The sequence below is a fragment of the Neltuma alba genome, unplaced genomic scaffold (genome assembly GCF_004799145.2).
Source record: "Neltuma alba isolate B1F8T4 unplaced genomic scaffold, ASM479914v2 tig00011913_pilon, whole genome shotgun sequence".
NCBI lineage: Eukaryota > Viridiplantae > Streptophyta > Magnoliopsida > Fabales > Fabaceae > Neltuma > Neltuma alba.
Window position 1 is genome coordinate 18,456 of NW_021636507.1, and position 27,218 is coordinate 45,673.

Genomic DNA, 27,218 nt, shown 5'->3' on the forward strand with positions numbered 1-27,218 from the left:
AATATTTTTGTAATTTTAATTTAGAAGGTAGTCTTAAATTTTAGAGTAATTTTAAGAATAGTTTTGAGTTTTATATTAATAAATATTTATGTAATTTTTTAAACTCTTGAGAATTTTGAAATAATCATTATGTAAATATTTGCAAGTTAAAGAGTACTAGGTAACTTTGAAAATTCTTTTATGTACGTGTGAATGATGTATGATTGTATTATATATGTTGCTTGATTTTGTTAGGATTTATTGCTATTAATTATGATCAATATTTAAATATATTGATATCTATAGAATTATCATGAGTTGCTGTTAAATAGTACAGAAATATTATTGCTATCTTATTTTTAATAATATACTTAAGAACATATTTATGATATAACATTATCTGTATCTGACATATGTATTGTTGGGCTAAGAATAAAAAGGGAGTTGTATGGATATAAATTACCACGTGGTATACCATCACTCAGTACATAGTGGATGGCACTTGTCAGAGCCTCTTCTTCCATGTTTTCCTTTGGCCGAGAATTCATTAGAGTTGTGAGACATGTGACATCTCCTTATTTTATTCGCAAAGGAGAGAAGCCATAGTCTAAACTTGATCTCTTTATCTTTAGCCGGACATATCTCCAGTATCAGTGAGCTTAGAATAATTCAGTAAAATGGATTAGTTCCTAGAGGACTATGTGTTAGCTTATGGCTCTAGTAAGCGGTGTAAAGGTGGACTGTGATATAAGGAAGGCTGCATATTGCATTATTTTTTAATATATTAGAAAAATGATGTTGGTATATTGTTGAATCAAAAATGAAATTGAGTTGAATGTATAAATCTGTGATTTTCATACATAAATATATACACACACATATAAACAAATTTGTTTATCATATACAGTTTGCTTGTATAAGTTAGAATTTCAGTAGTTATTGAGACGTTTGATCTCATCCCTTATATTAACATTTTTCGGTAAAAGACCTAGTAGAAATTAAGGGAAGACACCGATAGAGTAAGCCGTGAAGGCTTATGTACTCTTCGAGCACCTACTATGTTATATTTTTAATTACCATGGCTATGACTTTAATGGTTTATTTTGTTGTGTTTGAAAAATATTTTGAAATAATGACCTGTATAGTGTATTAGAAATATGGATGGATTTTTAAATATATTTTATCACGTATATGGATATAATTACGTGAGGTGTTACACGAAACAGTGATGCAACGCAGCAACACCACCGACACACGAGTTTCTCAGGAGTTGGAATGACAATCTCTGAAACCCAGAGACAAATACACGTTAGCGAGACATTTGGTGATTGCTGAATCTGAAGAGCTTGCTTAATTTCAAGAGAAAACAAGTCTGCAAGTTCTGAAGCTGCCATTTTTGAGGCCTTGGTTTGTGAGAGCTCTTTCTTACGTTTCCCTCCACATCCATCCAGGTTCGTTTCTTCTCTTTTACTTCGTTTATCCCATGGATCCATCACTCCATCTACTGTTTTGCAAGCTTTTTTCCTGGAATTTTCATAGAAAAATTCTGCATTAGATTTGCTGTTTTCTTCTCCTTGTGCCAGCTGTTGATTATATTCAATGTCCTCCATAGCTACCTTACGGTCATAGATCTAATAAAACTTCAACATTTTGGAATTTTTTTAATACTTCTGAGAAACAAAATCCCAAAAACTTCTAAGATATGGGTGGACTTGATCTATTGACCAAAGTCTTAGTTTATTTTATTCTCTTTTTTTTAATGAAGGAAACGGTTGATTTATTTTTCATACTACTTCTACTTCTTAATATAAGATTAAGATTAAAAAAATTACTAAATTATTTAAATTTATCATTTATCTTCTAATTAATTTGTTTTACTAAGTAATTTTCTCAGATTTGTCAGTTAGTTTTTATAATTAAGTATTATAAAAGCAAAGCGCTTGTTCTTTCTTTTATCTTAGTGCTTGTTTGGATCAGCGATTGAGGCTCTAAAAACTACTAAATTTTTTGATAAACTCGTTTTAAAAGTTGGAGGGTGTTTGGCAAAGCTTATAAGTCATCTGACTTGGATCCAAAAAGCTGGATTGAAACGGACTTTTACATAAGCTTATATTTGTAGCTTATGGGAGTAAAATCAGGCTTACCGTTGGAATTGAATATGTAAGTGGGCTCCATCGGAAGGCATGCGGTCTCATGAGTGGTTGACTGTTCTTCAGAATTAGGCCCACCATCCAATTCTGACCTGTCCTCTTCATTCGTTCCCCTCTATCAACTAATTGTTATTTGAGTACCATTGGGGTAACCGTTGTTCTTTTTCTTCTTTTTTTTTTAATTTTATTTTTTGAATTAATTAAAAATTTAGAATTAAGCAGTAAATTGAAATATAAATTGTTTAAATATAATAATCCAAAGAGTTCAGGTTATGAAAAATAGTAGTAAGAATTTACTCTTCTTCGATATGAATAAAATTTTTTCATTTTTATATTTTATTTGTTGAAAATTAATATACTTTAAATTATGAAAAATGTATGATATTCGTATTCTATAATACGTACAATTCTTATAAGTTGGTTTGTAAATTTTATTTAACAAAAGTGTATTTTTAAAAAATTGCCTTTTTGAGGTATCTCACATATAAAAATTTCTCTTGGTAAAAAAAAAATCTATTTTAAAAAACATTACTTGGTTGATGCGAAATATCCAACACCAAATAGATGTCTAGGTCCAATACCAAATTAATTTTAATTCATTATATCATGTAAAATCATTTTTTAATCACTTTCATTACTTATTAAAACTCATACCTATTTTGGTAATTTTATAAACAAACTTACTTTCACTCAATCATAATCTAAATAACTTTTTACCAATCTCATTTTTGCAAATTAATTTTTTTGAACTCCAATCTAAACATAATTCAGCTTATCTAGTTTAGCTTTTACCCAACTTTACTTTTTTTATAAGCCAAATTGATAATAAGCTACTTTTTCAATCACTAATCCAAATGGACCCTTAGTCACTCCCCATTTCGTTGTTATGCGTAAATAAGGCATCAATCTAAACCAACAGGGCTTATTCTCTTTTTTTCATAATCCACTTGCTTTTAGCACTATTTTCCCTAGTATCTGTGTTAATACTAGAAAACTTCATAATACTGAATTATTAATTATTCATTATTCATTAAATTTGTTTGAAGAATTTGATTGAAGAGGAGGATGTCTGCAAATTAAGCTCGAAACTGACATGTTTTAGACCTTGTGAGCAAATTAAGCTGACATCCGCCAGGTTAATACTATCCATGAATTCTTTTCTTTTTCTCTTCCACTTGCTTCATCCCATTAAAATGTACTGTTTTGCAAGCATTTCCTGAAAATTTTCAGGGTTTTCTTCTCACAGGACACATGTTCTGCAAAAAAATTTAATTTCTTCTTTCCTCTAGGGTTGATAATCTTGTCCCTGGCTACGTTGCTTGCTGAAGGATGAAGCTAGAAACGGCTATCACAACCATTGCTCCAGTGTTCCAAAAAGTTTTATTGATCGTATTGGGAGTATTAATTTCCAAAGCTATCAAACTCATCTCTCATTGGCGTAATGGTAACCAACCTGCTGCTATTGATGCTAGGTAGCTAGCTTCTTCTAAATAACCTCACACTATTTTCTTGTTTGATTTGCTCCTACATATAACGCAATATCTGTTCACTGTTTGTTTCTTTCTATAGTTCTGAAGATGATGTTGTTTTGACTCATACGGATTCTCCTCCAGCTACCAAGTATGATGTGTTTCTTAGCTTTAGAGGAGAAGACACTCGCCACAATTTTGGAAGTTATCTTTACAAAGGACTTCAAAATGCAAGCATTCATACTTTTATGGATCACAAACTCTGCAAAGGAGAATTGATCTCACCAGTTCTTCTAAAAACAATAGAGGAATCAAAAATATCTGTGATTGTTTTCTCTGAGAATTATGCTTCTTCAACTTGGTGTTTGGATGAGCTTGTTCACATATTAGAATGCAAGCGTAAATTTGGAAGGGTTGTGATACCTGTTTTCTATAACGTAGATCCTTCAAGCATACGCAAACAAAATGGGAATTTTGGAAAAGGATTTGATATACTGAAGCAAAGATTTAAAGACAACCAACAAAAATTGCAAAAGTGGAGAAATGCTATAATCCAATCTACAAGTCTATCTGGATGGGATTCCAATGTTATCAGGTAGCTTCTTAAATTCTCCATTTGTTGTTGGTTTTGGGGATTTATTCAATGAATCTCTAGGATTCAAACAAATTATTGTGGTTTTTTTTATTCTTTTCATTTTCTTTCTATTAAATGTTCCTTTTCTTTTGATTGACATTTATGCTAGACCTGAATTCAAACTTGTTGAAGAGATTGTCAAGGACATTTTGAGCAAATTGAATCGCAAGTCATCCATTTATGTGGAAGGATTAGTTGGAATCGATCATCAAATTCGGAGAGTTGAAGAGCTAATAAGTGAAGCTCGCATTGTGGGAATATGGGGTATGGGTGGTATAGGCAAGACCACTCTCGCTAGAGCCGTATTTGACAAGTTGAAAGCACACTTTGAAGCTTTCTGCTTCATTAAAAATGTCAGACAAAAGCTAGCAGAAAGAAATGGATTGGATGAATTGCAAGAAAAATGCCTTAAAGAATTGTTAAAAGATGATGATATTAACGCTTACGATTTAAGATCTGATTTTGTGAGAAAAAGGCTTCAGTGTAAGAAAATTCTTCTAATACTTGATGATGTGGACAATTCTATAGCAATTGAAGATTTAAAGAAAGCATGCGATTGGTTTGGGGAAGGAAGTAGAGTTATTATCACATCAAGAGATAGGCATGTGCTTGAGGATGATTCTGTCTCTGCAAGTGCAACATATCATGTTCTGAAATTGGATCCCCATCATGCCCTTCATCTCTTTAGTTTGAATGCTTTCAACCAAAATGAGCCATTGAAATGCTATTTGGAGTTATCGAAGTGGGTAGTGGATTATTGTCAAGGAAATCCATTAGCTCTAAAAGTACTGGGTCGCTTTCTTCATGGCAGAGGCAAAGAAGAGTGGGAAAGTGCTTTGGCGAAACTAAATCAAACTCCTCACAATGACATTTTTAATGTGCTAAAATTGAGTTTTGATGGACTTGATGACATACAGAAGAATGCATTTCTTGATCTTGCATTTTTGTTGAACGCAGGATGGAGGATTTCTCAGGACTATGCAAGACACTTATATGGTTCTATTGCAAATATTGAGATAAATATACTTGAAGAGAGATCCCTCATCTCAGTGGATGATGGTATTGAGATGCATGCTCTACTAATCGATATGGGTCTTGAAATTTCTAAACAACAATTAAAATCTAATCCTGACAATCCCATTCGGCTGTGGAGGCATGAGGATATTTATCGTTATTTTTCCAACAATGACAAGGTAATAATTTATGCTTTTAGATTTTATTATATTATTTGTTCCCTTAATGGTTCATTTCGTTGTCATTTATTTTTCTAAAAGTTATTTGTTTATTCATCAAAATTTTCAGTTAATCTCAATGTTTGCCAAATCAGACTCTTTTTTCCCCAATAAAAGAAGTCCTTTGTTTGACTAAAATTGGCTGCGGTCATGGTCTTTCCTAAAGTTTTGAGATAGAATATGACTAGCATGATATAAGGTGCTTTTTTTAAAAAAATTTAGATAATGAGATCTTCAATAAATTATAAAATTATCCACAAAGGTTGACCTTTTTTCATATTAATTGATATCTGATGTAGTATAAAAGTGAATGTGTGTATTCTCACACACTACACATGCATATTCTCACCCTCACGCGTTTTCTTATAAAAATTTAATATTGCAAAAAAGTACTTATCATGAAATCTGAACAGAAAAATAAATTTTTAGAAATTTTATAGATGCCGGGGTTTTTATATACACTAGTTTTTCTTTAATACGAAGGGTTAATATAACTTTGGTCCCTTAAATTTACATGACTTTTGTTTTTAATCTCTTTAGTTTCATACCATGAGTTGAACAAAATGGTTTAGGTTTTTATTAAATTATAAGAATCAATATCTTTTTTGGTAAAGAATAATCAATATTTTATATGAAAATAAACTTGAGAAACCAAAATCTATAGTTTAAAACTTGAGAGATCAAAAATTAGATTAACCTTTCTATGAAATGAAATGTAAGTATGCCCGTATCATTGTCCCCCCCCATCCTGCATGTGTATCTGTTTTGTCCGATTTATTTTGCAAGATGAAATGAATTGTTTGAATAAAGTGCACAAAAGCATATTCATTTAGAAATTCCTTAAAAAAATATTTAATTGTTCTATTTATTATTTGATTACCTTTTACATATTACTGATTTTTTCCCACAATTTGATCAGTAGGCGGCTGAGCAATTCAATGCTCATCATTAGACATGAAGAAGATAAACAGGATTGCAATAACAATTAGTAATGTTTAAAAGAATTATAATTTAAAATTAGCTAGGACTTTCGTGATGTCTTATTTTAAAAGACAAAATTAGTGTACAAAGAATTTTCATTAAGTGCTACATGCATACGCATGTGTGAGCATAACTTACTGTTATTTGAAGTACAACGGGAAAATAAAAAACAAATAATTTTTTGCTTTTATGATTATATTCTAAATATCTGCACATGCATACAGGTATATGCATCAGTGTGTCTGCTTATTTATGATTGTTGAGAAATTCATATATTACGGGAAAAACATGAATTGTAAGGAATTTTGAATAAAATGGATATAACGGTGTTAATTTGGATAAAAGTTGATATATTTAATTGTTTTATGGTATTTATGGTCTTTTGTTAGGTAATGATAATTGTGTTTCCCTCAATTTAATATTATTACCAGGGGATTGAGGCAATTCGATGCATGTCATTGGATGCAAGCCAAATAGAAAGCATGACATTGAGGGCTAGTCATTTTCAAAGGATGCGTTATTTAATGTTCCTTAATGTTTACAAGTCTGATCAGAGAAATCCTTCAAAGTTGAATATTTGTGAAGAGTTGGATTATCTTTCAAAAGAATTAAGGTTTCTTAGTTGGCAAGAATATCCACTGCCATCTGTGCCATTACAATTTTGTGCTAAGAATCTCATTGAACTTAACATGCCTCGTAGTAATATCCAACAGCTTTGGGATGGAAATCAGGTATGTACGCATTGTTTTTTCAATGTATGTCATAATGTTTTTGTTGGTGTATGTGATTCTAAGACGTGGCATCAAACATTGACTAAAATAATTCACAATGTAAATGTTTAATTGTTTTTGTGTTGAGAATCTTATTGAACTTAATTTGCCAAAGAGTAATATCTATCAGCTTTGGGATGAAGATCAGGCACGTATAGTTTCTCATATGTCATAATTGTTTGTTCTTGTGATTCTAAGAAACATTGACTAAAATAATTCAAAATGAAAATGTTTACTCTATTACTATCTTTCAATTGATGGTTGAGTAGTAATTGTACAATTTGGGGGGAGTCGAATTGTTGTTGTAATGGGCATGAGAAAAATTCTTGATTAAATTGTACGCATGTGGAGTTATCTAATTTATTTAACACTACTGCTTTGTTTTTTTCAGCAATTTCCAAATCTAAAGAAAATATATCTATGGAATTCAAAAAATCTCATGGCACTCCCAGATTTGTCTCAAGCCCCGAAGATTGAGTGGATGAGTCTTGGTGGTTGTGTGAATTTAGATCAAATCCATTCTTCAACTGTCCTGGAAAAGGATGTCAATTTATTTATAAAAGATTGTGGGCCAATGCAGATAAATATTGGGGGCAGTGTGAAAAGGAGAAGTTCATCAAGGTTAGTGATTGTGTACAATTATTTGGATGTTTCCAATTTGACATTCAATAAAGTGACAATGAAGGTGTTGGTATGTGGCAAAATGATGTGTGGTGTTGGATTTAAGCATGTGAGAATGCCACTGGGAGAGACGGCAGAATTCATGAGAGTGGGAATACAAAGTTTGGCGACTTTACTTCCATTTGTGAGGGTAGTTGAATGGTTAGAGAGTCCAATTGAGTTTGGGCATGATTTCAAGCAACATCATACCTATCATGTTTGTCGTGCATACACTGGTCTTTCAAGCTGGAATGACTTCAGGCTTTCTGTAAAGGTGAGGGGTGATGGAGAAGAGAGGGGTGTGGAAGATGATGAAGAAGAGGATGAGGATGATACAAAAATGATTAGTGAGAGTGAAAGAGAAATAAGTAGTAAAGGTAATCAAGTAGCAGAGACAACATTATTATTAAAGGAAGATGAACAAGAAGGGGCCGATGAGGATTATAGTAAGATGGACAATGCATTATTAACAACACTACTTATTCCTAACAGCATCCCTCGCTGGTCATTGTTGGTTCGACTGACATTAAAAGAGAGTGATATTATTATTGGGAATAATAATACAGGTTGTAGCATCATCCCTCAAGCTTCAATAATCCTCAAATCACTCAATGAAGATTGCAGAAGGACGATTCAGCCTCTCTTGGCAGTACAACTCTCTTCCCCAGTATCCCCTTTACCTCGTCATTCTTTCACAGTCCGTTATAACTACTTGGAGAGTACGCCACACGATCCTTCTTTTCTTTATTTCAGCAGTACATACTGGTCAAGTAATTATTTTGATAGTCATGGCTTAGTTGTTCACTTTTTGAAGGACCATTGATGATATTAATTATCATTTAAATTTTTCAGGTCATAAAATTATTATTTGAATCAGCCTCAGTTATTTTCTTATTACATATTAATATTATGTTTTTATGAAATACCAATTTTTCTGTTTTTTTAATATGTAATTCATGTACAGAGGCCTCCTCACAACTTTAGAACATAAAAATTGTTAATCTTATCTTGGCTTCACAATAACTACACCTGTTGTGTGTGTTACTCTTCATGTGATTTGAGTATAATAACTAGCATGACAAACAATTTCCTTACTAAGCAATTTTATTATAAGAAAGTAGAATGATTACTTTTGAATTAACTCAACTTGTAAATGTTAAAATGTTATAATATTTAAAATTGTAAACTACGTTAAAATAAAATATATTTGTTTGATCGGCCGCCAGTCAATCATTCCAAGTTGATCAACGTGGTTAATTGGCACTGTGGTCATTTACACTTTCTTTCAAAAAAAAAATCTATTTATACTTGGTTTTCTCACTTGAGATCTAGTGGTAATTTTCCCTTCCCATTATGTGACATCAAAGATATATATATATATATATATATATTTTGAAGTGTGATTTTTCGAGCGCTTCCTCACAACTTTAGAAAATACTCTAGAAATTTTATGTTATTGTTTCTTTTCAATAATTAATAATTATTCAATCGTTCGTTACTTTATGCTCGTGTATTGCATAACTTATTTATAAATAGGTGGAGAAATAATTTTTTATTGCGAAGCAATTTCCTTGGGATTATTCACTATTTACCATAAATAGAGTATCCTCTAACTTGTACTTCAAAAATATGTACAGTCTACTTGCATAAAATAGATTTTACTAAATTAAATTATAATAGAACGTATTACCATAACTCATATTTTATTACAATAAATTGTTCATTTCATGAAACGTCATTATTTTTTTCACAGCAAAAACCACGTCTTTATTCATTAACTTTGTTTGGTTGAATGATAATGGGAGAGTGAAAAATTTAATAAGTTTGATTTTTTGTGAAAATGAAGTAAGGTTAAAAGATTTTAATTAATTTTTCTTATCTCTTACTTTTATAACTTCTCTCGGTTAATGGAGGCACAATAATACCTATCATTTTTTGACAATGACAAAGTAATATTTTCTTTTAAAAAAATTATTCTATATTTTATGCTCTTAATTTTTGGTTATTCGGTAAAATTTTCAGTTATATGTTAACTTGAAGTGCCTCAGTTTTATTTGTTTGCATGTTGAAATTTTTTTTCGATAGACTCAACTTTAAAAAAAAAATCCTTTCTTTAAATATGACTAAAATTGCTTGGGGCATGTATTTATGTTAGGTATGATTTATTAATCAGCTTTGAAATAGTTATTTTGGAAATGTGGTGCAAGTAGCACTAAGACTAGCAGTTAATTAACAAAAGTTCCTGTTCACATTGATTTTACTTACACGGTTGATCAATCTTTCCAAGTTCATGACACGGGTAATAACACCAGTCTTTTCACTAAATTATTGAATTTATCCTAGTTGCATATAGATTTAACCAAAAAAAAAAGTATAACATATATGCTTAGTCCTTTAAATCTGCGTCAAATTTTAGTTTAATCTTAAATTTAAGATGTTAAAATTAAGAAACTAAAAATACACTTTAAAAACCCTAAAAATTAAAATGAAATTTGATGTAAACTTAAAGTAACAAGCATGTAAAAAGGGGGAGATAATCACTTGCTATTAATGTATGCATCTTAAATAAGATTTATCTAAGTTACTGCATCATTCCACATAATGGAATTGCTATTCAGTATGAATGTAATGGATAACTACGCCTCAGTTGGATAGATTGCTTATGGAAATATATGCTGTCCACGAAAGATAAGTACATTAAGAATAGAGAAGATTTGAAACTAAAACCTTCTATAAACTACCAATCCTCACCACTACACTAAATTGTTGCCTTTCGAAGAGAAAAATAAAATTCCTCAATAAATAATATAATATTGGTTAAATGAGTACAAATATAATATGACAAGTTACTGCACAACACTTGATGTCATTATCTGTTTTCCAAGTGTATGATTATGCTATCCCAACAGATGATCTCTGTGACTTTAATCCAAACAAATCTTCAAAAAGTTTAGGAACCATAGGTGGAAGATTCATGGACTCAGGAGCCATGAAGTTTACAATATTTTCATGAACATTATACCCTCAATGCCACATCGCACAATATAAATCGCAAATTAGTCAAAAATCTCTTTTTCAGTTCTGGAGAATTTAGCAGTATGTATGTATATACACGTGACAAAAAGTAATGGTACAAAACAAGGAAATGCCATCTTCATCAACTAACCTTATCTTGCGACCTTTTTGAGGCCTGACGATCAACAATTTTCCTTTTCTTTGGTTGCATCTTCTTCAAGGCATAAAGTGCTTTCTCTGTATGATTCACAATAGCAGAAAATAAGAAAGTGGCTTCTGCTTGCATGGTATAAGGTTAACATTATGATTTCTAGGAAAGCAGCTCATGCTAATTCTAGGCTCAAAAAATTTGATCAAAACTATTTAGATGGGGGGAAAAAATCACTACTAATTCTACAATCTTTCTAGGAAACCTTTCATGCTAAATATCAAGTATCATTCGGTCATAATTGCCAAAATACATTATAAGTTAAACAAAAGAGGATGTCTTGACTAGTCTAATATTCCAATGACATCATCAGAAGTAAGAATATGAATACAATATATAAATAATGCCTGTTCAACCAAAACAACACAATTATTGCTTACCGGATAATGTAGGATCAACTGTCTCGAAAAACTCTTTTAGTAATTGCTGATAAAATTCAAAGTCATCTAGAAGTTCGAGATCACCATCAATATGAGTTTCCTAAACAAATTTGAATTCATAATTGTCATGCTGGAAATAAATATTGATCTACGTTGCCAAGCACAAGCAAACATAATAGATAAAAAGGATATTAAAATAATAATTGATAACAAAATGCCAAGCATTAAGAGTATGAAGACTTAAAATCCATGATTGAAACACTTGAATGGCTTCCTTTAAAAATATCACATAGTACATTTGTCTGCATGATTCAACATGGAGAAAAACACAAAGGTTCTGTTTTAACTCAATTAGCAATGAATTTGACTAACCTCTTCCGAAGACAATGCCAGTGACGGTGCATGCAGAAATGAGAGAAAAAGTTAGTGGTTATTAGACATATTCTTGATGTCAGTATACAGAAATTGAAAGGCACTCAAAAATTAGAAAAGAGCCAAAAAAGCATGAATGGGTTTAACTTTATGACTCTGAGAAAACTGTAAAATGAATCTTGTTTTAAAAACAAAAAGACAACACTGACTTACATTTCCAAATATACTAACAGTAGATGTTCTCAGCCTCATTTGCTTGATCATTCTACTGGGATCCCTCATATAAGTAGCAACTTGGTGGCTTATATCCTATGATGGACATGTTAAAAGTAAAATAGCCTGCCTATCACACAACAGAATCCTCAGTGAAGTTATAAAGCCAGACCTAATTAAAAGCCAATAATTTGCCTTTAAAGGCAGCAGCACCAGTTGTCACTTGCAGCATCCTCTGCCGTTTGTTGATCGACCTATCTCTGAAAGGTGCCAATCTACAAAATGCAATTATGAATAACATCAATTAGGTCATAGTGTCTATCTAATCAATTTTATGCACATGCATATAAATATAAGAAATCTAAAATGTCAAAAGGCACAGTTGGAACTCAAAATCTTAAGTTGTTAGGTGAAGACCAATAATAGCCTTTATTAATATAAGTGCAAAAACTGGAAAAAGAAAAAGGTCACATTATTTTCTTCTGAAATTTAATTTGAAGTAGATCACTCCATCAATCCAAAAGGTCTAGATAGTAGTGAAGATCCATGATTTAGGGGTGCTTACAAGTTGAGTTAGTTTTGTGTGCCATGTCCCCCCCGGGGATTTTCTGGGGGGTGGGTGCTTAGCACAACAAAAAGTAAAAAAAGAAAAAAAAATGCACACCAAATACATAACAAGGTAAGTTTCAAATATTACTGCCGCAGGTAGGGTTCAAGTGAAAAAACTTAGAAGCCTGAATGATGATGTGTTGTGAGGAAATGAACATCTAGCAAAATAAGAGTACACTAAGAAGATGATGATGAAAAATACCTCTTATGCATTTGAGAAATCTATGACCACTCTTCATCAAAATTGTCATCCAAATTCTTAAAAATGTCTAAATGTTCTGGTGATCTTTCTGAATCTTTTAGAAGATAAAACAAACTCATGTTAGTTCAGAACACCATTCAAGCATATATGCGACAGAATAGAAGTTATAGCACATCCCAAAAGAATAAAAATAAAAATCCTTTCAACAACATGCACATACAAGAGACAAGGCATCTATTTCCATTAGTGCAAAATATTGCCCTTTCGCTTTATTGACCAACAGAGAAGGATATGTTAATGTTGCAGTTAAATTACGAGGGAAAACAAAGGACAACAAAAAAGAAATCAATGACCATATGAGACTTGGGCAATAGATGGATTCCGGGCAAGCAGGGCCTAATATAAGGAGAAAATTATCAGTGCATAAGAAAATTAGAGAAGTAAAGACATAATATTATAGATAAATACAGTTTCTGTTGGCATGAAATGTAAGGGAACAGTTCTACATTTTCTTCTATATCTAGACCCCTTGTAGTTCCAATATAGAATCTAACGTCTCCTTGGAGGAGGTCATAAGATCTGAATATGCTACACTAACACCCTTATCAGAACCATACAATGAAGACCTGACTGGCTCCTGCAAAAAGTTCATCTCTTTGGCACAAAATTCTTTTGTGATAAATAAAAAGTCATAGTAATCTTTCAAGTGCAATAGGAAAATACTTGGGGTAACCTATTTGAACTTGAGTATGGCTTCTGAAGTAAGACTCTAAGCTCAAGGATCTTGTACTAGAGTGCCTTCAAGAAAAACAAACATAATATGATTACAAACTAAGCAAAGGAGGGAAAACGTCCATTGAACTATATACAAATTATGGTAACAACTATAACTGAAAGCACTTAGAAAAGAAATAATAATAAAAAATTCCATGTTACTATAATAAGGAAGAAATGGGTCGTTCAAAATAACAATTTAAAAAAAGGAAATGGATCCAGAAAAAGATTAAGTAGTTGGAAAATAATTAATCATTACTCAATAAAATAATTTATATCAATTTAAAAATCAAATATATGTACGTGTGTCAAGGTATGAGTTAGTTAACGTTATACCTTCTGGTTTTTCACAGCTTGACCTTTAAGGAGATCTTCATCTTTATGACGCTTCAAACTCTTTTAAGGTATCTCTAAAGGTAGAAAAAGAATTTTACATGCATAAGAATTTATACACTCTTAAAGATAAAAAACAGGAACAACAAAAAGAACCATCATGACCAGAGTCTAATATAGAGATTACTATTGCTTAGAAGGAATACTAATGCATCATTAGGTTACCCCCTAACAAAAATTTCTCACATGCAAAATCATCAATGTGGTTTGCTCTGTCTCACAATCGTAAATATGGGGAAAAAACACTTTTTGCCAAAAAGATACATTTTCAAATAACACCATAAAAACACCAAAGCAAGTGAGTTAAAGTTGGAGCATTGGAGTTCAGGAAAAAGGAGTAAAGGGATCGCTTACACATAATAATTGGAAGCCAGTTCCAAAGAATTTGTAGGGAAAGAGAAAAACAGGCACATTCTTTGGAAGAAAGAAGAAAATAGTGCTGCCAACATAGAAGAAATTTATGTTACTGTGCCACGTGCTATGGCACACTCTACAAATGTAGCTAACAGCCATGTCATAGACATGCATATATTGTTAAATCCAAAACAACCTTCATTTTCTTTTTGAAATGGCAATTCTTCACAAGGTCCAGCTGATTTCTGTGTGTGTAGTTTTTTTCTCTAGTTTTTTGGGCGTTACATGGCAATAGTAGTAGCTAGTTAGTTGTAACAGAAGAGTTATCACTCTATTAGTCTGTTAAACCAGAGCAAGCATGAGAGAATCAATATAAGTATTCCACATGTACTCGTTCTAAGGTGGGGAATAAGAAATTACTACATTCTATCTCTACTTTTTTCTCTTCGATACCATTGATGCAGGTAGAACAAGGAAAGTAATAGAGAAACTATATTTGAATTCCAAGACACCTCATGCATGCACTATTATCCTCTACGGATACTAATAACCTTCTCTAACTAACTAACAATTCTCTTAACTAACTAATTTTAATAATTACCATGTAACAAGGGGTGTAATATAAGATTAAAGTTTAAAGTTTAAACAAACAACAAAAGACCATCAAGACTAGTAAACAATACAGCACATAAAAATAACAACTACAAAGAAAAGTCTCCCACATATTAACTTCATTGAGAAACTTCAAATCTAGCAATATAAGTCATGTCACATCCATAAAGATGGAAATCTTACTGCTCTTGCTTATAGAGTTCCCTATACTCTTTCTCAAGCTGTTCCATCTCATCATTATTCCATTTATCTTCCTCTACTGTATCATCTTCTTCATCATAGGTTCCCTCCTCGTCATCTTCATCCTCCCCCTCATCATCATCATAATCCTCTGCATCAGACTCTACCTACATCAAAATATAATCCTCAATCACCCAAAAAGAAATCATAAATATTACATTGGAAGATGATGAAACTCCCAGCAAATACTTGCCTGTTCATTCTCAATATCACTGTAGTCATCCCAATCAATGTCATTGTTTTGCGATTCTCTAGATCTCTTGCCAGATAAACCCATCTTAAACCTAAATGGAAAAAATCTGACATCAACCAAACACATACATTAAAGAAAAAACTAGTAATTCAACCATGTCCTCGTTATAGAGACACTCACAAGTCCCAAAATTACACCAAGTACTAAATAATGCCCTTTCCAAAATTGTTATAGCTTTTTCACAAGTCCACAAAAAGGACAAAGCAATAACTAAAACTATTAAAGCCTTTCATGCTGGGTTCCTATCCTAACAACAAGTTTGCAATGGTATTTTACTTCAATACAGTCGTTCCAATTACAGCAAAATTGTAAGAACAATTTTTTTCCATAAACATAATCAATATATAGTTTCCCTATACTTGCTTCCGGGCTTATTCTCAAGTAGTAGCGGTTAACTCCATAAAAGAGCTTACATATGAATATTATACCTACTAGTATGGATACAAACCTATTTGAAAGACCGAAAGAAAGCTGGGGAGTTAGCTTAAGAAGTGAGGCTATGGGTGACTGCCCCATGACAAAGAAGCAATTTCCCGGCCAGTAGTAGAGAGAGGGAGGCATCGTGCGTGACTGTGTGAGTGAGTGAGTATGAAGTCCTTAGGCAGAGGGGAAGCGAGGATGAGAGATCAATAAGTGACTGGTAGAGGACGAGAGTTGAGAGCGAGAGGCATCGTCGCCACCTAAGGGCCTGTTTGATTTGAGGGGAGGGTAGGGAAGGGAGGGGAGGGTGGGTTTTATCCTCACCTTATTTGGTTTGATTAAAAAGAAAGGGAGAAGAGGATATTTAATGATCCCTTGTTTGGTTCAAGGAGGGGAAGGGAGGGATAGTAATAATCAATTTACCATTTTACCCTTACATATTAGTTTATATTTTTTATTGATATATTATATAAATTAATTTACATCTCAATTTAAATTATATAATTTAATGAAAATTCAGTCTTATCATGTTAATATGTGCATTAAAAATTGGTACAGTAATTTTTTATCCTAATTAATATAATAATATATTTAAAATAATCAAATTAACAAATTTTATATGCTCTAAGAAAAATGAAATTTTATTCTCTTTAGGCTATCCTTTTTTTCAGCTTTAAAATATATTTAATAAATAATAATTTATTAAAAAACAATTAATTTTATAATATTATAATTTTTTATTTAAATAATTTTTTATAATATATTTTTTAATTATAATAATTCTGAAGATACTATAACATTAGGTTAGCAATGCCTGAGATATCGTATTATATAGACACATGTATTGTGCACTTGCTAACTATTTTTGTCTTATCTTTTTATCATCACGTGAATTAAGAAACAACCATACCCCCTGCTGGGAAGGTAAAGCCAAAGAGCAAGTATTAGTTTGAGGTTGAAGCAAGAAATTACAGTCACATGGATGCAACCATTGCTTTAATGCTCATAGAAGCTGTATTGATTTTGCTGGCTATAGTAATTTATAAAGCTGTCAGATTAATCTCTCCACTTCATACTATCCGTCCTATTTCTATTCATGAGAGGTAACATCTTCTATAGCAATTCCTCTTTGTTCCGTTTGCTGATAGCCCAATATTAATTTATGATTTCTTTCCATCTGTAGTTCTAAAGATGATGTTGATTCGATTCCCATGGTTTGCTCTCCTTCTAATATCATTGTTGCTCCTCCTACAACCAATTATGACGTCTTTCTTAGCTTTAGAGGGAAAGACACTCATGACAGTTTCTCAAGTTATCTCTATGAAGCACTTTGCGATGCAAACCTTCAAACTTTTATGGATCACAAGCTCCACAAAGGAGACCATATCTCACCCGTTCTTTTGAAAACAATAGAGGAATCAGAGATATCTTTGATTATTTTCTCCAAAGATTATGCATCTTCAACATGTTGTATGGACGAGCTTGTTCATATTATGAGCTGTAGGGATAAATACCAAAGAGTTATCATCCCTATTTTCTATGACATAGATCCATCAAATGTTCGCAAACAAAATGGAAGTTTTGGAGATGGATTTGCTAAGATTAAGCAGAGATTTAGCCACAACCAAGAAAAAGTGCAAAATTGGACAAATGCTTTGATCCAATCAACAAATCTCTCTGGGTGGGATTCAAAGAATATCAGGTAGTTTCTACTCATTCTGCACTTATACCTTCTTTCTTGGGGCATTAAAGATGATTGTTCTTTTAATTTATGTATGTGCTAAGCCTGAATCCAAACTTATTAAGAAGATTGTCAAAGATATTTTGAGCAAATTGAATGGCAAGTCGTCCTTTCATTTTGAAGGATTAGTTGGGATTGATCATCATATTCAGAAGATTGAAGAGCTATTGGGTAAAGCTCGCATTGTGGGAATATGGGGTATGGGTGGTATAGGTAAGAGTACTCTTGCTAGAGTTGTATTCCACGAGTTGAAAGCACAGTTTGAAGCTTTCTCCTTTGTGGAAGATGTAAGGGAACAACTAGCAATAATTGGGTTTGACAGGTTACAAAAAGAATGTCTCAAAGAATTAATAAAAGATAAGGACATTAATGTCTTTGATATAGAATCCTCTTTTGTGAGAAGTAGGCTTCAACGCAGAAAAGTTCTTCTGATACTTGATGATGTGGACAATTCACTACCGGTTGAAGATTTAACTGAAATGTATCGTTGGTTTGGAGAAGGAAGTTGAATTATTATCACATCAAGGGACATGCAAGTACTTCATAATGCTTTTGCATTTTCAACATACTCTATTTCAAGATTAAATTTACATGATGCCTTTCATCTCTTTAGTTTGAAAGCATTCAAGCAAAATGAGCCACCTAAAAGTTATATGGAATTATCAGAATCAGTAGTGGATTATTGTCAAGGAAATCCATTGGCCCTTGTAATGTTGGGTTCTTTTCTTCAAGGTAGAGGAAAAGAGAAGTGGGAAAGTTTTTTGGAAAAAACAAAATAAGCACCACCCAAGTACATTATTGATGTTCTGAAATTGAGTTTTGATAGACTTGATGAGCGCCAAAAGAATATGTTTCTTGACATAGCATTTTTCATCAAGGAAAGAGTTGAAGTTTCTTTGACCCTAATAAGACAATTATATGGCTCTTCTGTAGATATTGACATAAATGTTCTTAAAGAGAGAGCCCTCACTTCATTGGATCATAACGGCTATATTGAGATGCATGATCGTGTGAGGGACATGGGTGTTGAAATTGCTAGAGAACAGTCATTCTCCAATCCTAAAGGCCCTGTTCGACTGCAAAGTTATAAGGACATTTATGATTTTTTCATTAGTAACAAGGTACTAATTTAATCTATCTATTCTTTTTTTGTAATCTCATTTTCCATGATATTTTGGTAAATTTTTATGTTATAATAGTTGTTCTTTTTTTCCCCTTGACGTGCTTACTAGGTGACTAAGTCAATCCAATGCTTGTCATTGGACATGAGTAAGATAAAAAGGATTCCATTGACAGCTAATGACCTTCGAAAGATGCATAATTTAATATTTCTAAAAATTTATTGGTCTGATTGGAGAGAGCCTTCAAAGTTGATTATTGGTAAGGATATGAGTTATCTTCCAGATGAAATAATTCAGGGTTGTTAGTTGGAAGAATATCCTTTACCATCTGTGCCGTTAAGCTTCTATGAGGGGAATCCTGCTAAGCTTCAAATTCCTAATGGTCATATCAGGCAACTTGGGAAAGGCCATCAAGTATGTATCATTTTCTTTATCTAATTCTAAACACCTCTTTGAACTTTTGTTTTAGATATCTCAGCCATCAAACATTGACCAAATGAACGGTTGATATTTGAGTGCACCCCCTCAATTTGGAGAAATTACATGTTAGCTGTGAGAATTTCAGCATATTGCCCTCGTTAGCCCTAAGATTGCGCAACCCCTATACATATACATATCCGGACCCAAGTTTACCAATCACCAATTTTTCCAGCTTTATAGACCTTCTTTTTTTTTTCCTTTCCTTAAATCCAGTGCTCTTCTGAATGCATTGACTTATTTCCTTTAAAGTCTCCTGTTTTTAATTGTCATGAGTGAAATTCATGGTTAAATTGTGTAATTATCTAACGTAACATATTGCTTATTTTTTCAGCATTTTCCAAATTTAAAGAAGATCGACATAAGCCGCTCAAAATATCTCACGGTACTCTTAGATCTGTCTAAGACCCCGAATCTTGAATGCTTAAAAGCTGATGGCTGTGTAAGTTTGGATCAAATCCATTCTTCAAACTGTCCTAGTCAAGCTTACCGATTTATGTCTTGAGATATGATGGGCCAGAGCGAATAAACATTGGTGGTATTGTTAAAGGGAGAAAGAAGTTGATTAGGGTTAGTGAATGTGCGTGATTATTTGGATCTTCACAAGTTGTCATTCAATAAAGTGACACAATGAAGATATTTGTGTCAGGAGGGATCATCTCTAGCGTTTGATTTGAACGAGTGTTAGAAAGTGGCATGGTGGTACCATTAAGAAGAGAAGTGGGTAATGATAATGAGGAGAGGATGAGATTGGAAGTTGAAGACGACGAGTTAATGGCACAAGCGGAGTGTTGTACAGGTAACACTAATGCTAGTGTATTAGCACTTGTTCCATTATTGGAAACGCAAGAGGTTACATTATTCTACAAGTTTCAATTTTGAAAAGCAAAAAGATTCAACCTCTCGTAGATCTAAAACTGCGTTTGGACATTACAGAGTCCCATATGAGTAATTATTGTGGTTGCTTCTCTTACTCTGCTTCTCATAGATCAACCTCAAACCTCCCAGGCTCCCCTGCTTTATTGATGACCCTCTCTCTCGCCCTTATACTCCGATTGTAGCAATGAAAGTACTCTTCTAGTCCTGAATGTTGAGACTTAATTAATTAATTTGAGTAGATTAAGGATATTAGTTAAATTAGTTAATATGATATGTTTTTTCTAAAATACCTTAAGTATCATTCTTAATTTTTTTCCCTTTGCGCTCACCATATTGGTTAACAAGGGTCCTAATTTTAAGTTTTTTTAAATATAACTTTTTAGGTATAATCAATGTATCTTTTTTTAAAATTGTTTAATAAAAGTCTAAATTACATGTTGTAATTTTAATATTTAAAGAAACGTTGTCCGTTGCATTTAATTGAAAGTAGGAATAAAGCAAAATAATTTTTACATATCACATATTTTTTACTGGTTTTTTAGTCTATATGTTTTTTTTTTAAATTAAGACTAGGGGACGGAGAGAATATCAAATATAAAACACTGCTAGTTGCTTTTTCACATTTATTTCAATAAATAAGAGGTGAAAATGAAAAAAATGAATCAAAATTAGTGTACAAAGAATTTTCATTAAGTGCTATATGCATACGCATGTGTGAGCATAACTTACCATTATTTGAAGCACAACGGGAAAATAAAAAACAAATAATTTTTTGCTTTTATGATTATATTCTAAATATCTGCGCATGCATGTAGGTATACGCATCAGTGTCTCTGTGTATATATGATTGTTGAGAAATTCATATATTACGGGAAAAACATGAATTGTAAGGAATTTTGAATAAAATGGATATAGCGGTGTTAATTTGGATAAAAGTTGATATATTTAATTGTTCTATGGTATTTATGGTCTTTTTTCAGGTAACGATATTTGTGTTTCCCTTGATTTGATATTATTACCAGGGGATTGAGGCAATTCGATGCATGTCATTGGATGCAAGCAAGATAAAAAGCATCGCATTGAGGACTAGTCATTTTCAAAGGATGTATGATTTAATATTCCTTGATGTTTACAAGTCTGATCAAAGAAAGCCTTCAAAGTTGAATATTTGTGAAGAGTTGGTTTATCTTTCAGAAGAATTAAGGTTTCTTTATTGGGAAGAATATCCATTGCCATCTGTGCCATTACAATTTTATGCTGAGAATCTCATTGAACTTGATTTGAGACGGAGTAATATCCAACAGCTTTGTGATGGCAATCAGGTACATACGCATTGTTTTTTCAAATGTATGTCATAATGTTTTTGTTGGTGTATGTGATTCTAAGACGTGGCATCAAACATTTACCAAAAGAATTGACAATGCAAACATTTAATTGTTTTTGTGTTGAGAATCTTATTGAACTTAATTTGCCCAAGAGTAATATTCATTAGCTTTAGGATGGAGATCAGGCACATATAGTTTCTGATATGTCATAATTGTTTGTTCTTGTGATTATAAGAAACATTGGCTAAAATAATTCACAATGCAAATGTTTGCTCTGTTACTATCTTTAAACTGATAGTTGAGTAGTAATTGTACCATTTGCGGGGGGGTCCAACTATTCTTGTAATGGGCATTAGAAAAATTGTTGAGTAAATTGTACGTACGTGTACTTATGTAATTTATTTAACAATATTGCTTTGTTTTTCTTTTTTTCAGCAATTTCCAAATCTAAGGAAAATAAATCTAATAGGTTCAAAAAATCTCAGGGCACTCCCAGATTTGTCTCAAGCCCCTAATGTTAAATAATGGCATCTTAATTGTTGTATGAATTTAGATCAAATCCATTCTTCAACTGTCCTGGAAAAGGATGTCAATTTATTTATACAAGATTGTGGGCCAATGCAGATAAATAGTGGGGGCAATATGAACGGGAGAAGTTCATCAGGGTTAGTGATTGTGTACAATTATTTGGATGTTCCCAATTTGACATTCAATAAAGTGACAATGAAGGTGTTAGTATGTGGCAAGATGATGTGTGGTGTTGGATTTAAGCATGTGAGAATGCCATTGGGAGAGACGGCGGAATTCATGAGAATAGGAATACAAAGTTTGGCGACTTTACTTCTATTTGTGAGGGTAGTTGAATGGTTAGAGAGTCCAATTGAGTTTGGGCATGATTTCAAGCAACATCATACCTATCATGTTTGTCATGCATACATTGGTCCTTTAAGCTGGAATGACTTCAGGCTTTATGTAAAGGTGAGGGGTGATGGAGAAGAAAGGGGTGTGGAAGATGATGAAGAAAAGGATGAGGATGATACAGAAATTATTAGTGAGAATGAAAGAGAAATAAGTAGTAAAGGTGATCAAGTAGCAGAGACAACATTATTATTAATGGAAGATGAACAAGAAGGGGCCGATGAGGATGATAGTAAGAGGGACGATACATTATTAACAACACTACTTATTCCTAACAGCATCCCTCACTGCTTATTGTTGGTTCGACTGACATTAAAAGAGAGTGATATTATTATTGGGAATAATAATATAGGTTGTAGCATCATCGCTCAAGCTTCAATAATCCTCAAATCACTCAATGAAGATTGCAGAAGGAGGATTCAGCCTCTCTTAGCTGTACAACTCTCTTCCCCAACATTCTCCCCGTTACCTCATCATTATTTTGGAGTCCTTTATAACTACTCGAAGAGGACGCCTCACGGTCTTCGTTTTTCTTATTTCAGCAGAGCATACCAGTCAAATGATCATGAATTGGTTGTTTACTTTACGAGGAAACCCTTTTGATATTAATTATCATTTAAATTTCTCAGGCCATATAATTATTATTTGAATCAGTCTCATTTATTTTTTTTTATTGCATATTAATATTATGTTTTAATGAAATATTAATTTTTTCGTTTTTTTCTATATGTAATTCACGGAGGGCCTCCTCACCACTTAAAAATTGTTAATCTTATCTTGGTTTGACAATAACCACATCTGTTGTGTGTGTTATTCTCCATGTGATGTGAGTATAATAACTTGCTCGACAAACAATTTTCTTACTAAGCAATTTTATTATAGGAAAGTAGAATGATTACTTCTAAATTAACTCAACTTGTAAATGTTCAGATGCTATGATATTTAAATTGTAAAGTACATTAAAATAAAATATATTTGTTATCACCAAAAATACATATATTTGTTTGACCGGCCACTGATCAATGTCGTCAATGATCGAGTCATGATTGATCAATCATTCCAAGCTTATCAACGTCGTTAAAAGGCACTGTGGCCATTTGCACCTTTTTTTTTAAAAAAAATCTATTTATACTTGGTTTTTTCACCTGAGATGTGATGGGAAATTTCCCTTCACATTATGTGACATCAAAGATATATATTTTTTTAAAATGTGATTCATGGAGTGCTTCCTCACAACTTTGGAAAATACAAATTATTAATCGTAAAGTTGCTTTGTTCTTCTTCTTTTTTTTGTTGCTTTTCGCGTGTGTATTTTGTATAACTTATTTATAAATAAATGGAGAAATAATTTTTCACTATGAAACAATTTTCTTGGGATTATTCATTATTTACCATATATAGAGTATCATATAACTTGTACTAAAAAAAGCATATATAATCTGGTTGCAGAAAATAAATTTTACTAAATTAAACTATAACAGAAAATAGTACTATAACTCATATTTTATTACAATAAATCGTTAACTTCATGAAAAGTCATTATTTTTTCACATCAAAAACCACACGTCTTTATTAATTAGCTTTGTCTGGTTGAATGATAATGGAAGAGTGGAAAATTTAATAAGTTTGATTTTCTTATGAAAATAAAGCGGGGTTGAAAGATTTTAATTAATGTTTCTTCTCTCTTACTTTTATATCTTCTCTCTGTTAACGAAGGCACAGTGATATATATCATTTTGCAACAATGACAAGGTAATAGTTTTTTTTTTTTTAAATACTCACACACTGCACATGCATACTCTCACGTGTTTTCATGCTAAAAATTTAATATTGGAAAAAAGTACAAATTACGAAATTTGAACATAAAAAGAAAATTTTTAAAAATGTTACATATGCCGAGGGTTTTATATGCACTAGTTTTTCCTTAGGAAGCAGCAATTATATGAAATATTACCTTCGATTCTTAATATAACACTCAATTAATTAATCTAAGAAAATTAAAGAAATTACTAAATTACTTTAAAATATTTATGTTTATCATTTTTCTTCAAATTAATTTGCCTCACTTACGAATTGATATATAATCTAATGATACATATAAATATTTTAAAGAGATCATGTAATATATACTATAATTAATTAATTTAGTAAATTTTTTAACTTCTCCAAACTAATGAATTGGATCTTATATTAAGAACCAGAAATAATATAAACTACGCATATAAGCCCATTCGTGTGATTGTCCTCGCTTGCCTGCGTGTGTTTTTGTTTCGTCCAAATTATTATTTGTTGGAAGATAATTTAATTTTATATTAATTATCTTATCACTTTTAACATATTGCTAGTTTTTCCCCCCCATAATTTGATCAGTAGGCGCATGAGGCAATTCAATGATTATCATTAGACCTGAGCAAGATAGAGATGATTACATTAGCAATTATTAATTTTCAGAAGATTTATAATTTAAAATTAGCTAGGACTTTTGTGATATGCGTTACTCCTATTTTAGAAGTTAAAATTAGTCCACGAAGAATTTTCATTAAGCGATATGCCTACGCACGTGTGAGCATAACTTAATGTTATTTGAAACAAAAAATGTGAATTGACAACAAATATAATATATGGAGGAGGCACTGTACGTCTTCCGCTGAAAGTTTCGTATCCCTTAATTCTAGTGCTTGAAAGTCAGGGGATGCTCCTTTCTTTATGTCTTGTAATTAGTCTTGTCGTTAGTCTTCAGCTCAAGCGTTTGTTGAATTAGAATTTTATGCAAGCCAAGTGTTTTAACTGAATTTTTGCTTTTATAATTATAAGGGTGTCTGGATAGGAACAAAACTATAGTTTTAAAAATGATTTTACAGTATACAAAGTAAATATGAGAAAGAATTTGTCTCGATTTGTGAAAAAATATTTTTGAGGAGCACTTTTACAACTTCCCCAACACCCCTTATATTATAAATATCTGCCCATGCATATAATTAAAATTTCATGACTTTAGCCTTGTTGTGACGGTGAGGGGTGACGGAGGATTCAGCCTCCCTTAGGTGTAAAACTCTCTTCAATGCCCGCTTTACGTGATCATTCTTTCTCTGGACATGACGCCACAAGATTCTCATTAGATTAAAGGTCTGTTTGGATCAGCGATTGAAAAAGTAGTTTATTGTCAATTTAGCTTATACAAAAATGAAGTTGGGTAAAAGCTAAATTAGATAAACTGAACTGTGTTTGGATTGGAGTTCAGAAAAATTAGTTTGCAAAAGTAAGATTAGTAAAAAGTTGTTTGGATTATGATTGAATAAAAGTAAATTTAGTTGTAAAATTATCAAAATGGGTATGAGTTTTAATAAATAATAAAACATCATTAAAAAAATAATTTTACATCATACAATGAATTTAATATAATTTAATATAAAGAATTGCAATTTAACGAGTGAATTAAATTTTAAAACTTTAGAAAAATTATAAAAAATATTTTAAATATAAAATGAACATGAAAAAAAAGAATTGACAATTTGAAAATTTAAAAAAATCATAAGAAATATTTTAAATATAAAATGAAAATAATTTTCAGGAAAGAAGGGGGAAAAATTATGACAGGAAGCACTGAAGAATAAGCTCCCTCCTATTTAAACACACGTATATAAACACAGCGGCTAAAATGTTATTTGTTGTTATTATTACTCTCTCACCAACATTTGTTTGTTTATGATCACCCAGATAGATATATATATATATATATTAAAAAATTTTGATGGGGAGAATTTGACAGGGAGCAGCATAAATAAGAGAGATATTTGATATTTTGATGGGAAGATGTTATTGATTTGAAGGAAGGGTTGTGGGGGAAAAGGAGTGGTGGGGGAAATGGAGGGAAGGGAATGGACGTGAAGGCACGTGCCATAAGAGTAGGTGCTGGGTGGATGGCGGTGCGTGTTGCTTTCGCACTGGTAAAGTTGCCGCGTGGGGGGTAAGTACTGGGCCTACAGGTGGAAATAAGCTCTTCATATTTCAAAATAAATTCCCTCCTCGCTTATTCTCAACGTACATTCAGTCAGCTTAAAATAAAATTCAATAAGCTCAATACAAAATATGCCCTCCCAAACAATCCCAAAAAATTTAGTTAGGCTTATCTTGAATTTAAGTCACGTTTGAGCCAGCCAGGCACTAAAAAAGTTAAGTGTAACAATGATTATCTCCAACCTATTATTAACTTTTTTAAACTCAAAATTTAATAATACTAATCATGATAAAAAAAATCTTAATATAATCTTTAAAAAGGCTACTATGGTTAGAAAAAAAAATTTTGATTTGCCAAAAATGTTAATCATAATAAAAAAAAGACTTGAACTAATTATTCAAAATATTTATCATGATTATAAGAGTTTTACTAAATAAGTTGTATAAAAATCGTAATTAATAATATTTCACAATAATTGGGCCTTGGGCTTTGCAAAGCCCAAAACGTCACAATTCATCTCTAAACTCATAACATGATATTTTCTGAATAAAATTCGTTCAAACTAATAGTAATCAACTACTTTTAAAAGTTATTGTGGGTTCACAACTCACAAACACAAGCAACCCAACAACAAAAGTAACTAAGATCATAAGTCTTAGATAAATCAGAGTATACAAAAAGAGTATATGTGGCAATATACAATACTCATCACATGACAAAAAAGAGGCTATACAAGATAACCTTGATAGCTAAGCCTCCGTCGCCTTCCCTGACAGACTAGCCCTAGAACTATTACCTAAAAATATTAAACCACGGGGTGAGACAAAAGCCTCACAATAACCAACAATCCTACTCATCAGGCATATAAGTACGTGCTTG

The 27,218-nt window shown here is 31.9% G+C and overlaps 2 protein-coding genes and 2 long non-coding RNA genes across 4 annotated transcripts; 2 read left to right on the forward strand and 2 right to left on the reverse strand.

Annotated features, from left to right (window-relative positions):
- The first annotated feature begins 3,458 nt into the window (after positions 1 to 3,458).
- Positions 3,459 to 8,698, forward strand: LOC114719340 (TMV resistance protein N-like). The gene is made up of 5 exons (XM_028904821.1): positions 3,459 to 3,601; positions 3,699 to 4,193; positions 4,342 to 5,425; positions 6,877 to 7,176; positions 7,607 to 8,698. The coding sequence occupies exons 1-5, from the start codon at positions 3,459 to 3,461 to the stop codon at positions 8,696 to 8,698; spliced, it is 3,114 nt and encodes a 1,037-aa protein (XP_028760654.1).
- A 3,350-nt stretch (positions 8,699 to 12,048) lies between these two features.
- On the reverse strand, positions 12,049 to 12,961 carry LOC114719359 (uncharacterized). Its single transcript, XR_003737896.1, has 3 exons — positions 12,875 to 12,961; positions 12,236 to 12,338; positions 12,049 to 12,159 (listed from the first exon to the last, which is right to left on the reverse strand). It is a non-coding gene; the product is annotated as an uncharacterized LOC114719359 (long non-coding RNA).
- A 270-nt stretch (positions 12,962 to 13,231) lies between these two features.
- Positions 13,232 to 14,046, reverse strand: LOC114719360 (uncharacterized). Its single transcript, XR_003737897.1, has 3 exons — positions 13,985 to 14,046; positions 13,598 to 13,672; positions 13,232 to 13,511 (listed from the first exon to the last, which is right to left on the reverse strand). It is a non-coding gene; the product is annotated as an uncharacterized LOC114719360 (long non-coding RNA).
- A 2,782-nt stretch (positions 14,047 to 16,828) lies between these two features.
- Positions 16,829 to 18,788, forward strand: LOC114719358 (TMV resistance protein N-like). The gene is made up of 3 exons (XM_028904840.1): positions 16,829 to 17,023; positions 17,104 to 17,622; positions 18,595 to 18,788. The coding sequence occupies exons 1-3, from the start codon at positions 16,899 to 16,901 to the stop codon at positions 18,599 to 18,601; spliced, it is 651 nt and encodes a 216-aa protein (XP_028760673.1). The 5' UTR covers positions 16,829 to 16,898; the 3' UTR covers positions 18,602 to 18,788.
- The last annotated feature ends 8,430 nt before the right edge of the window (positions 18,789 to 27,218 follow it).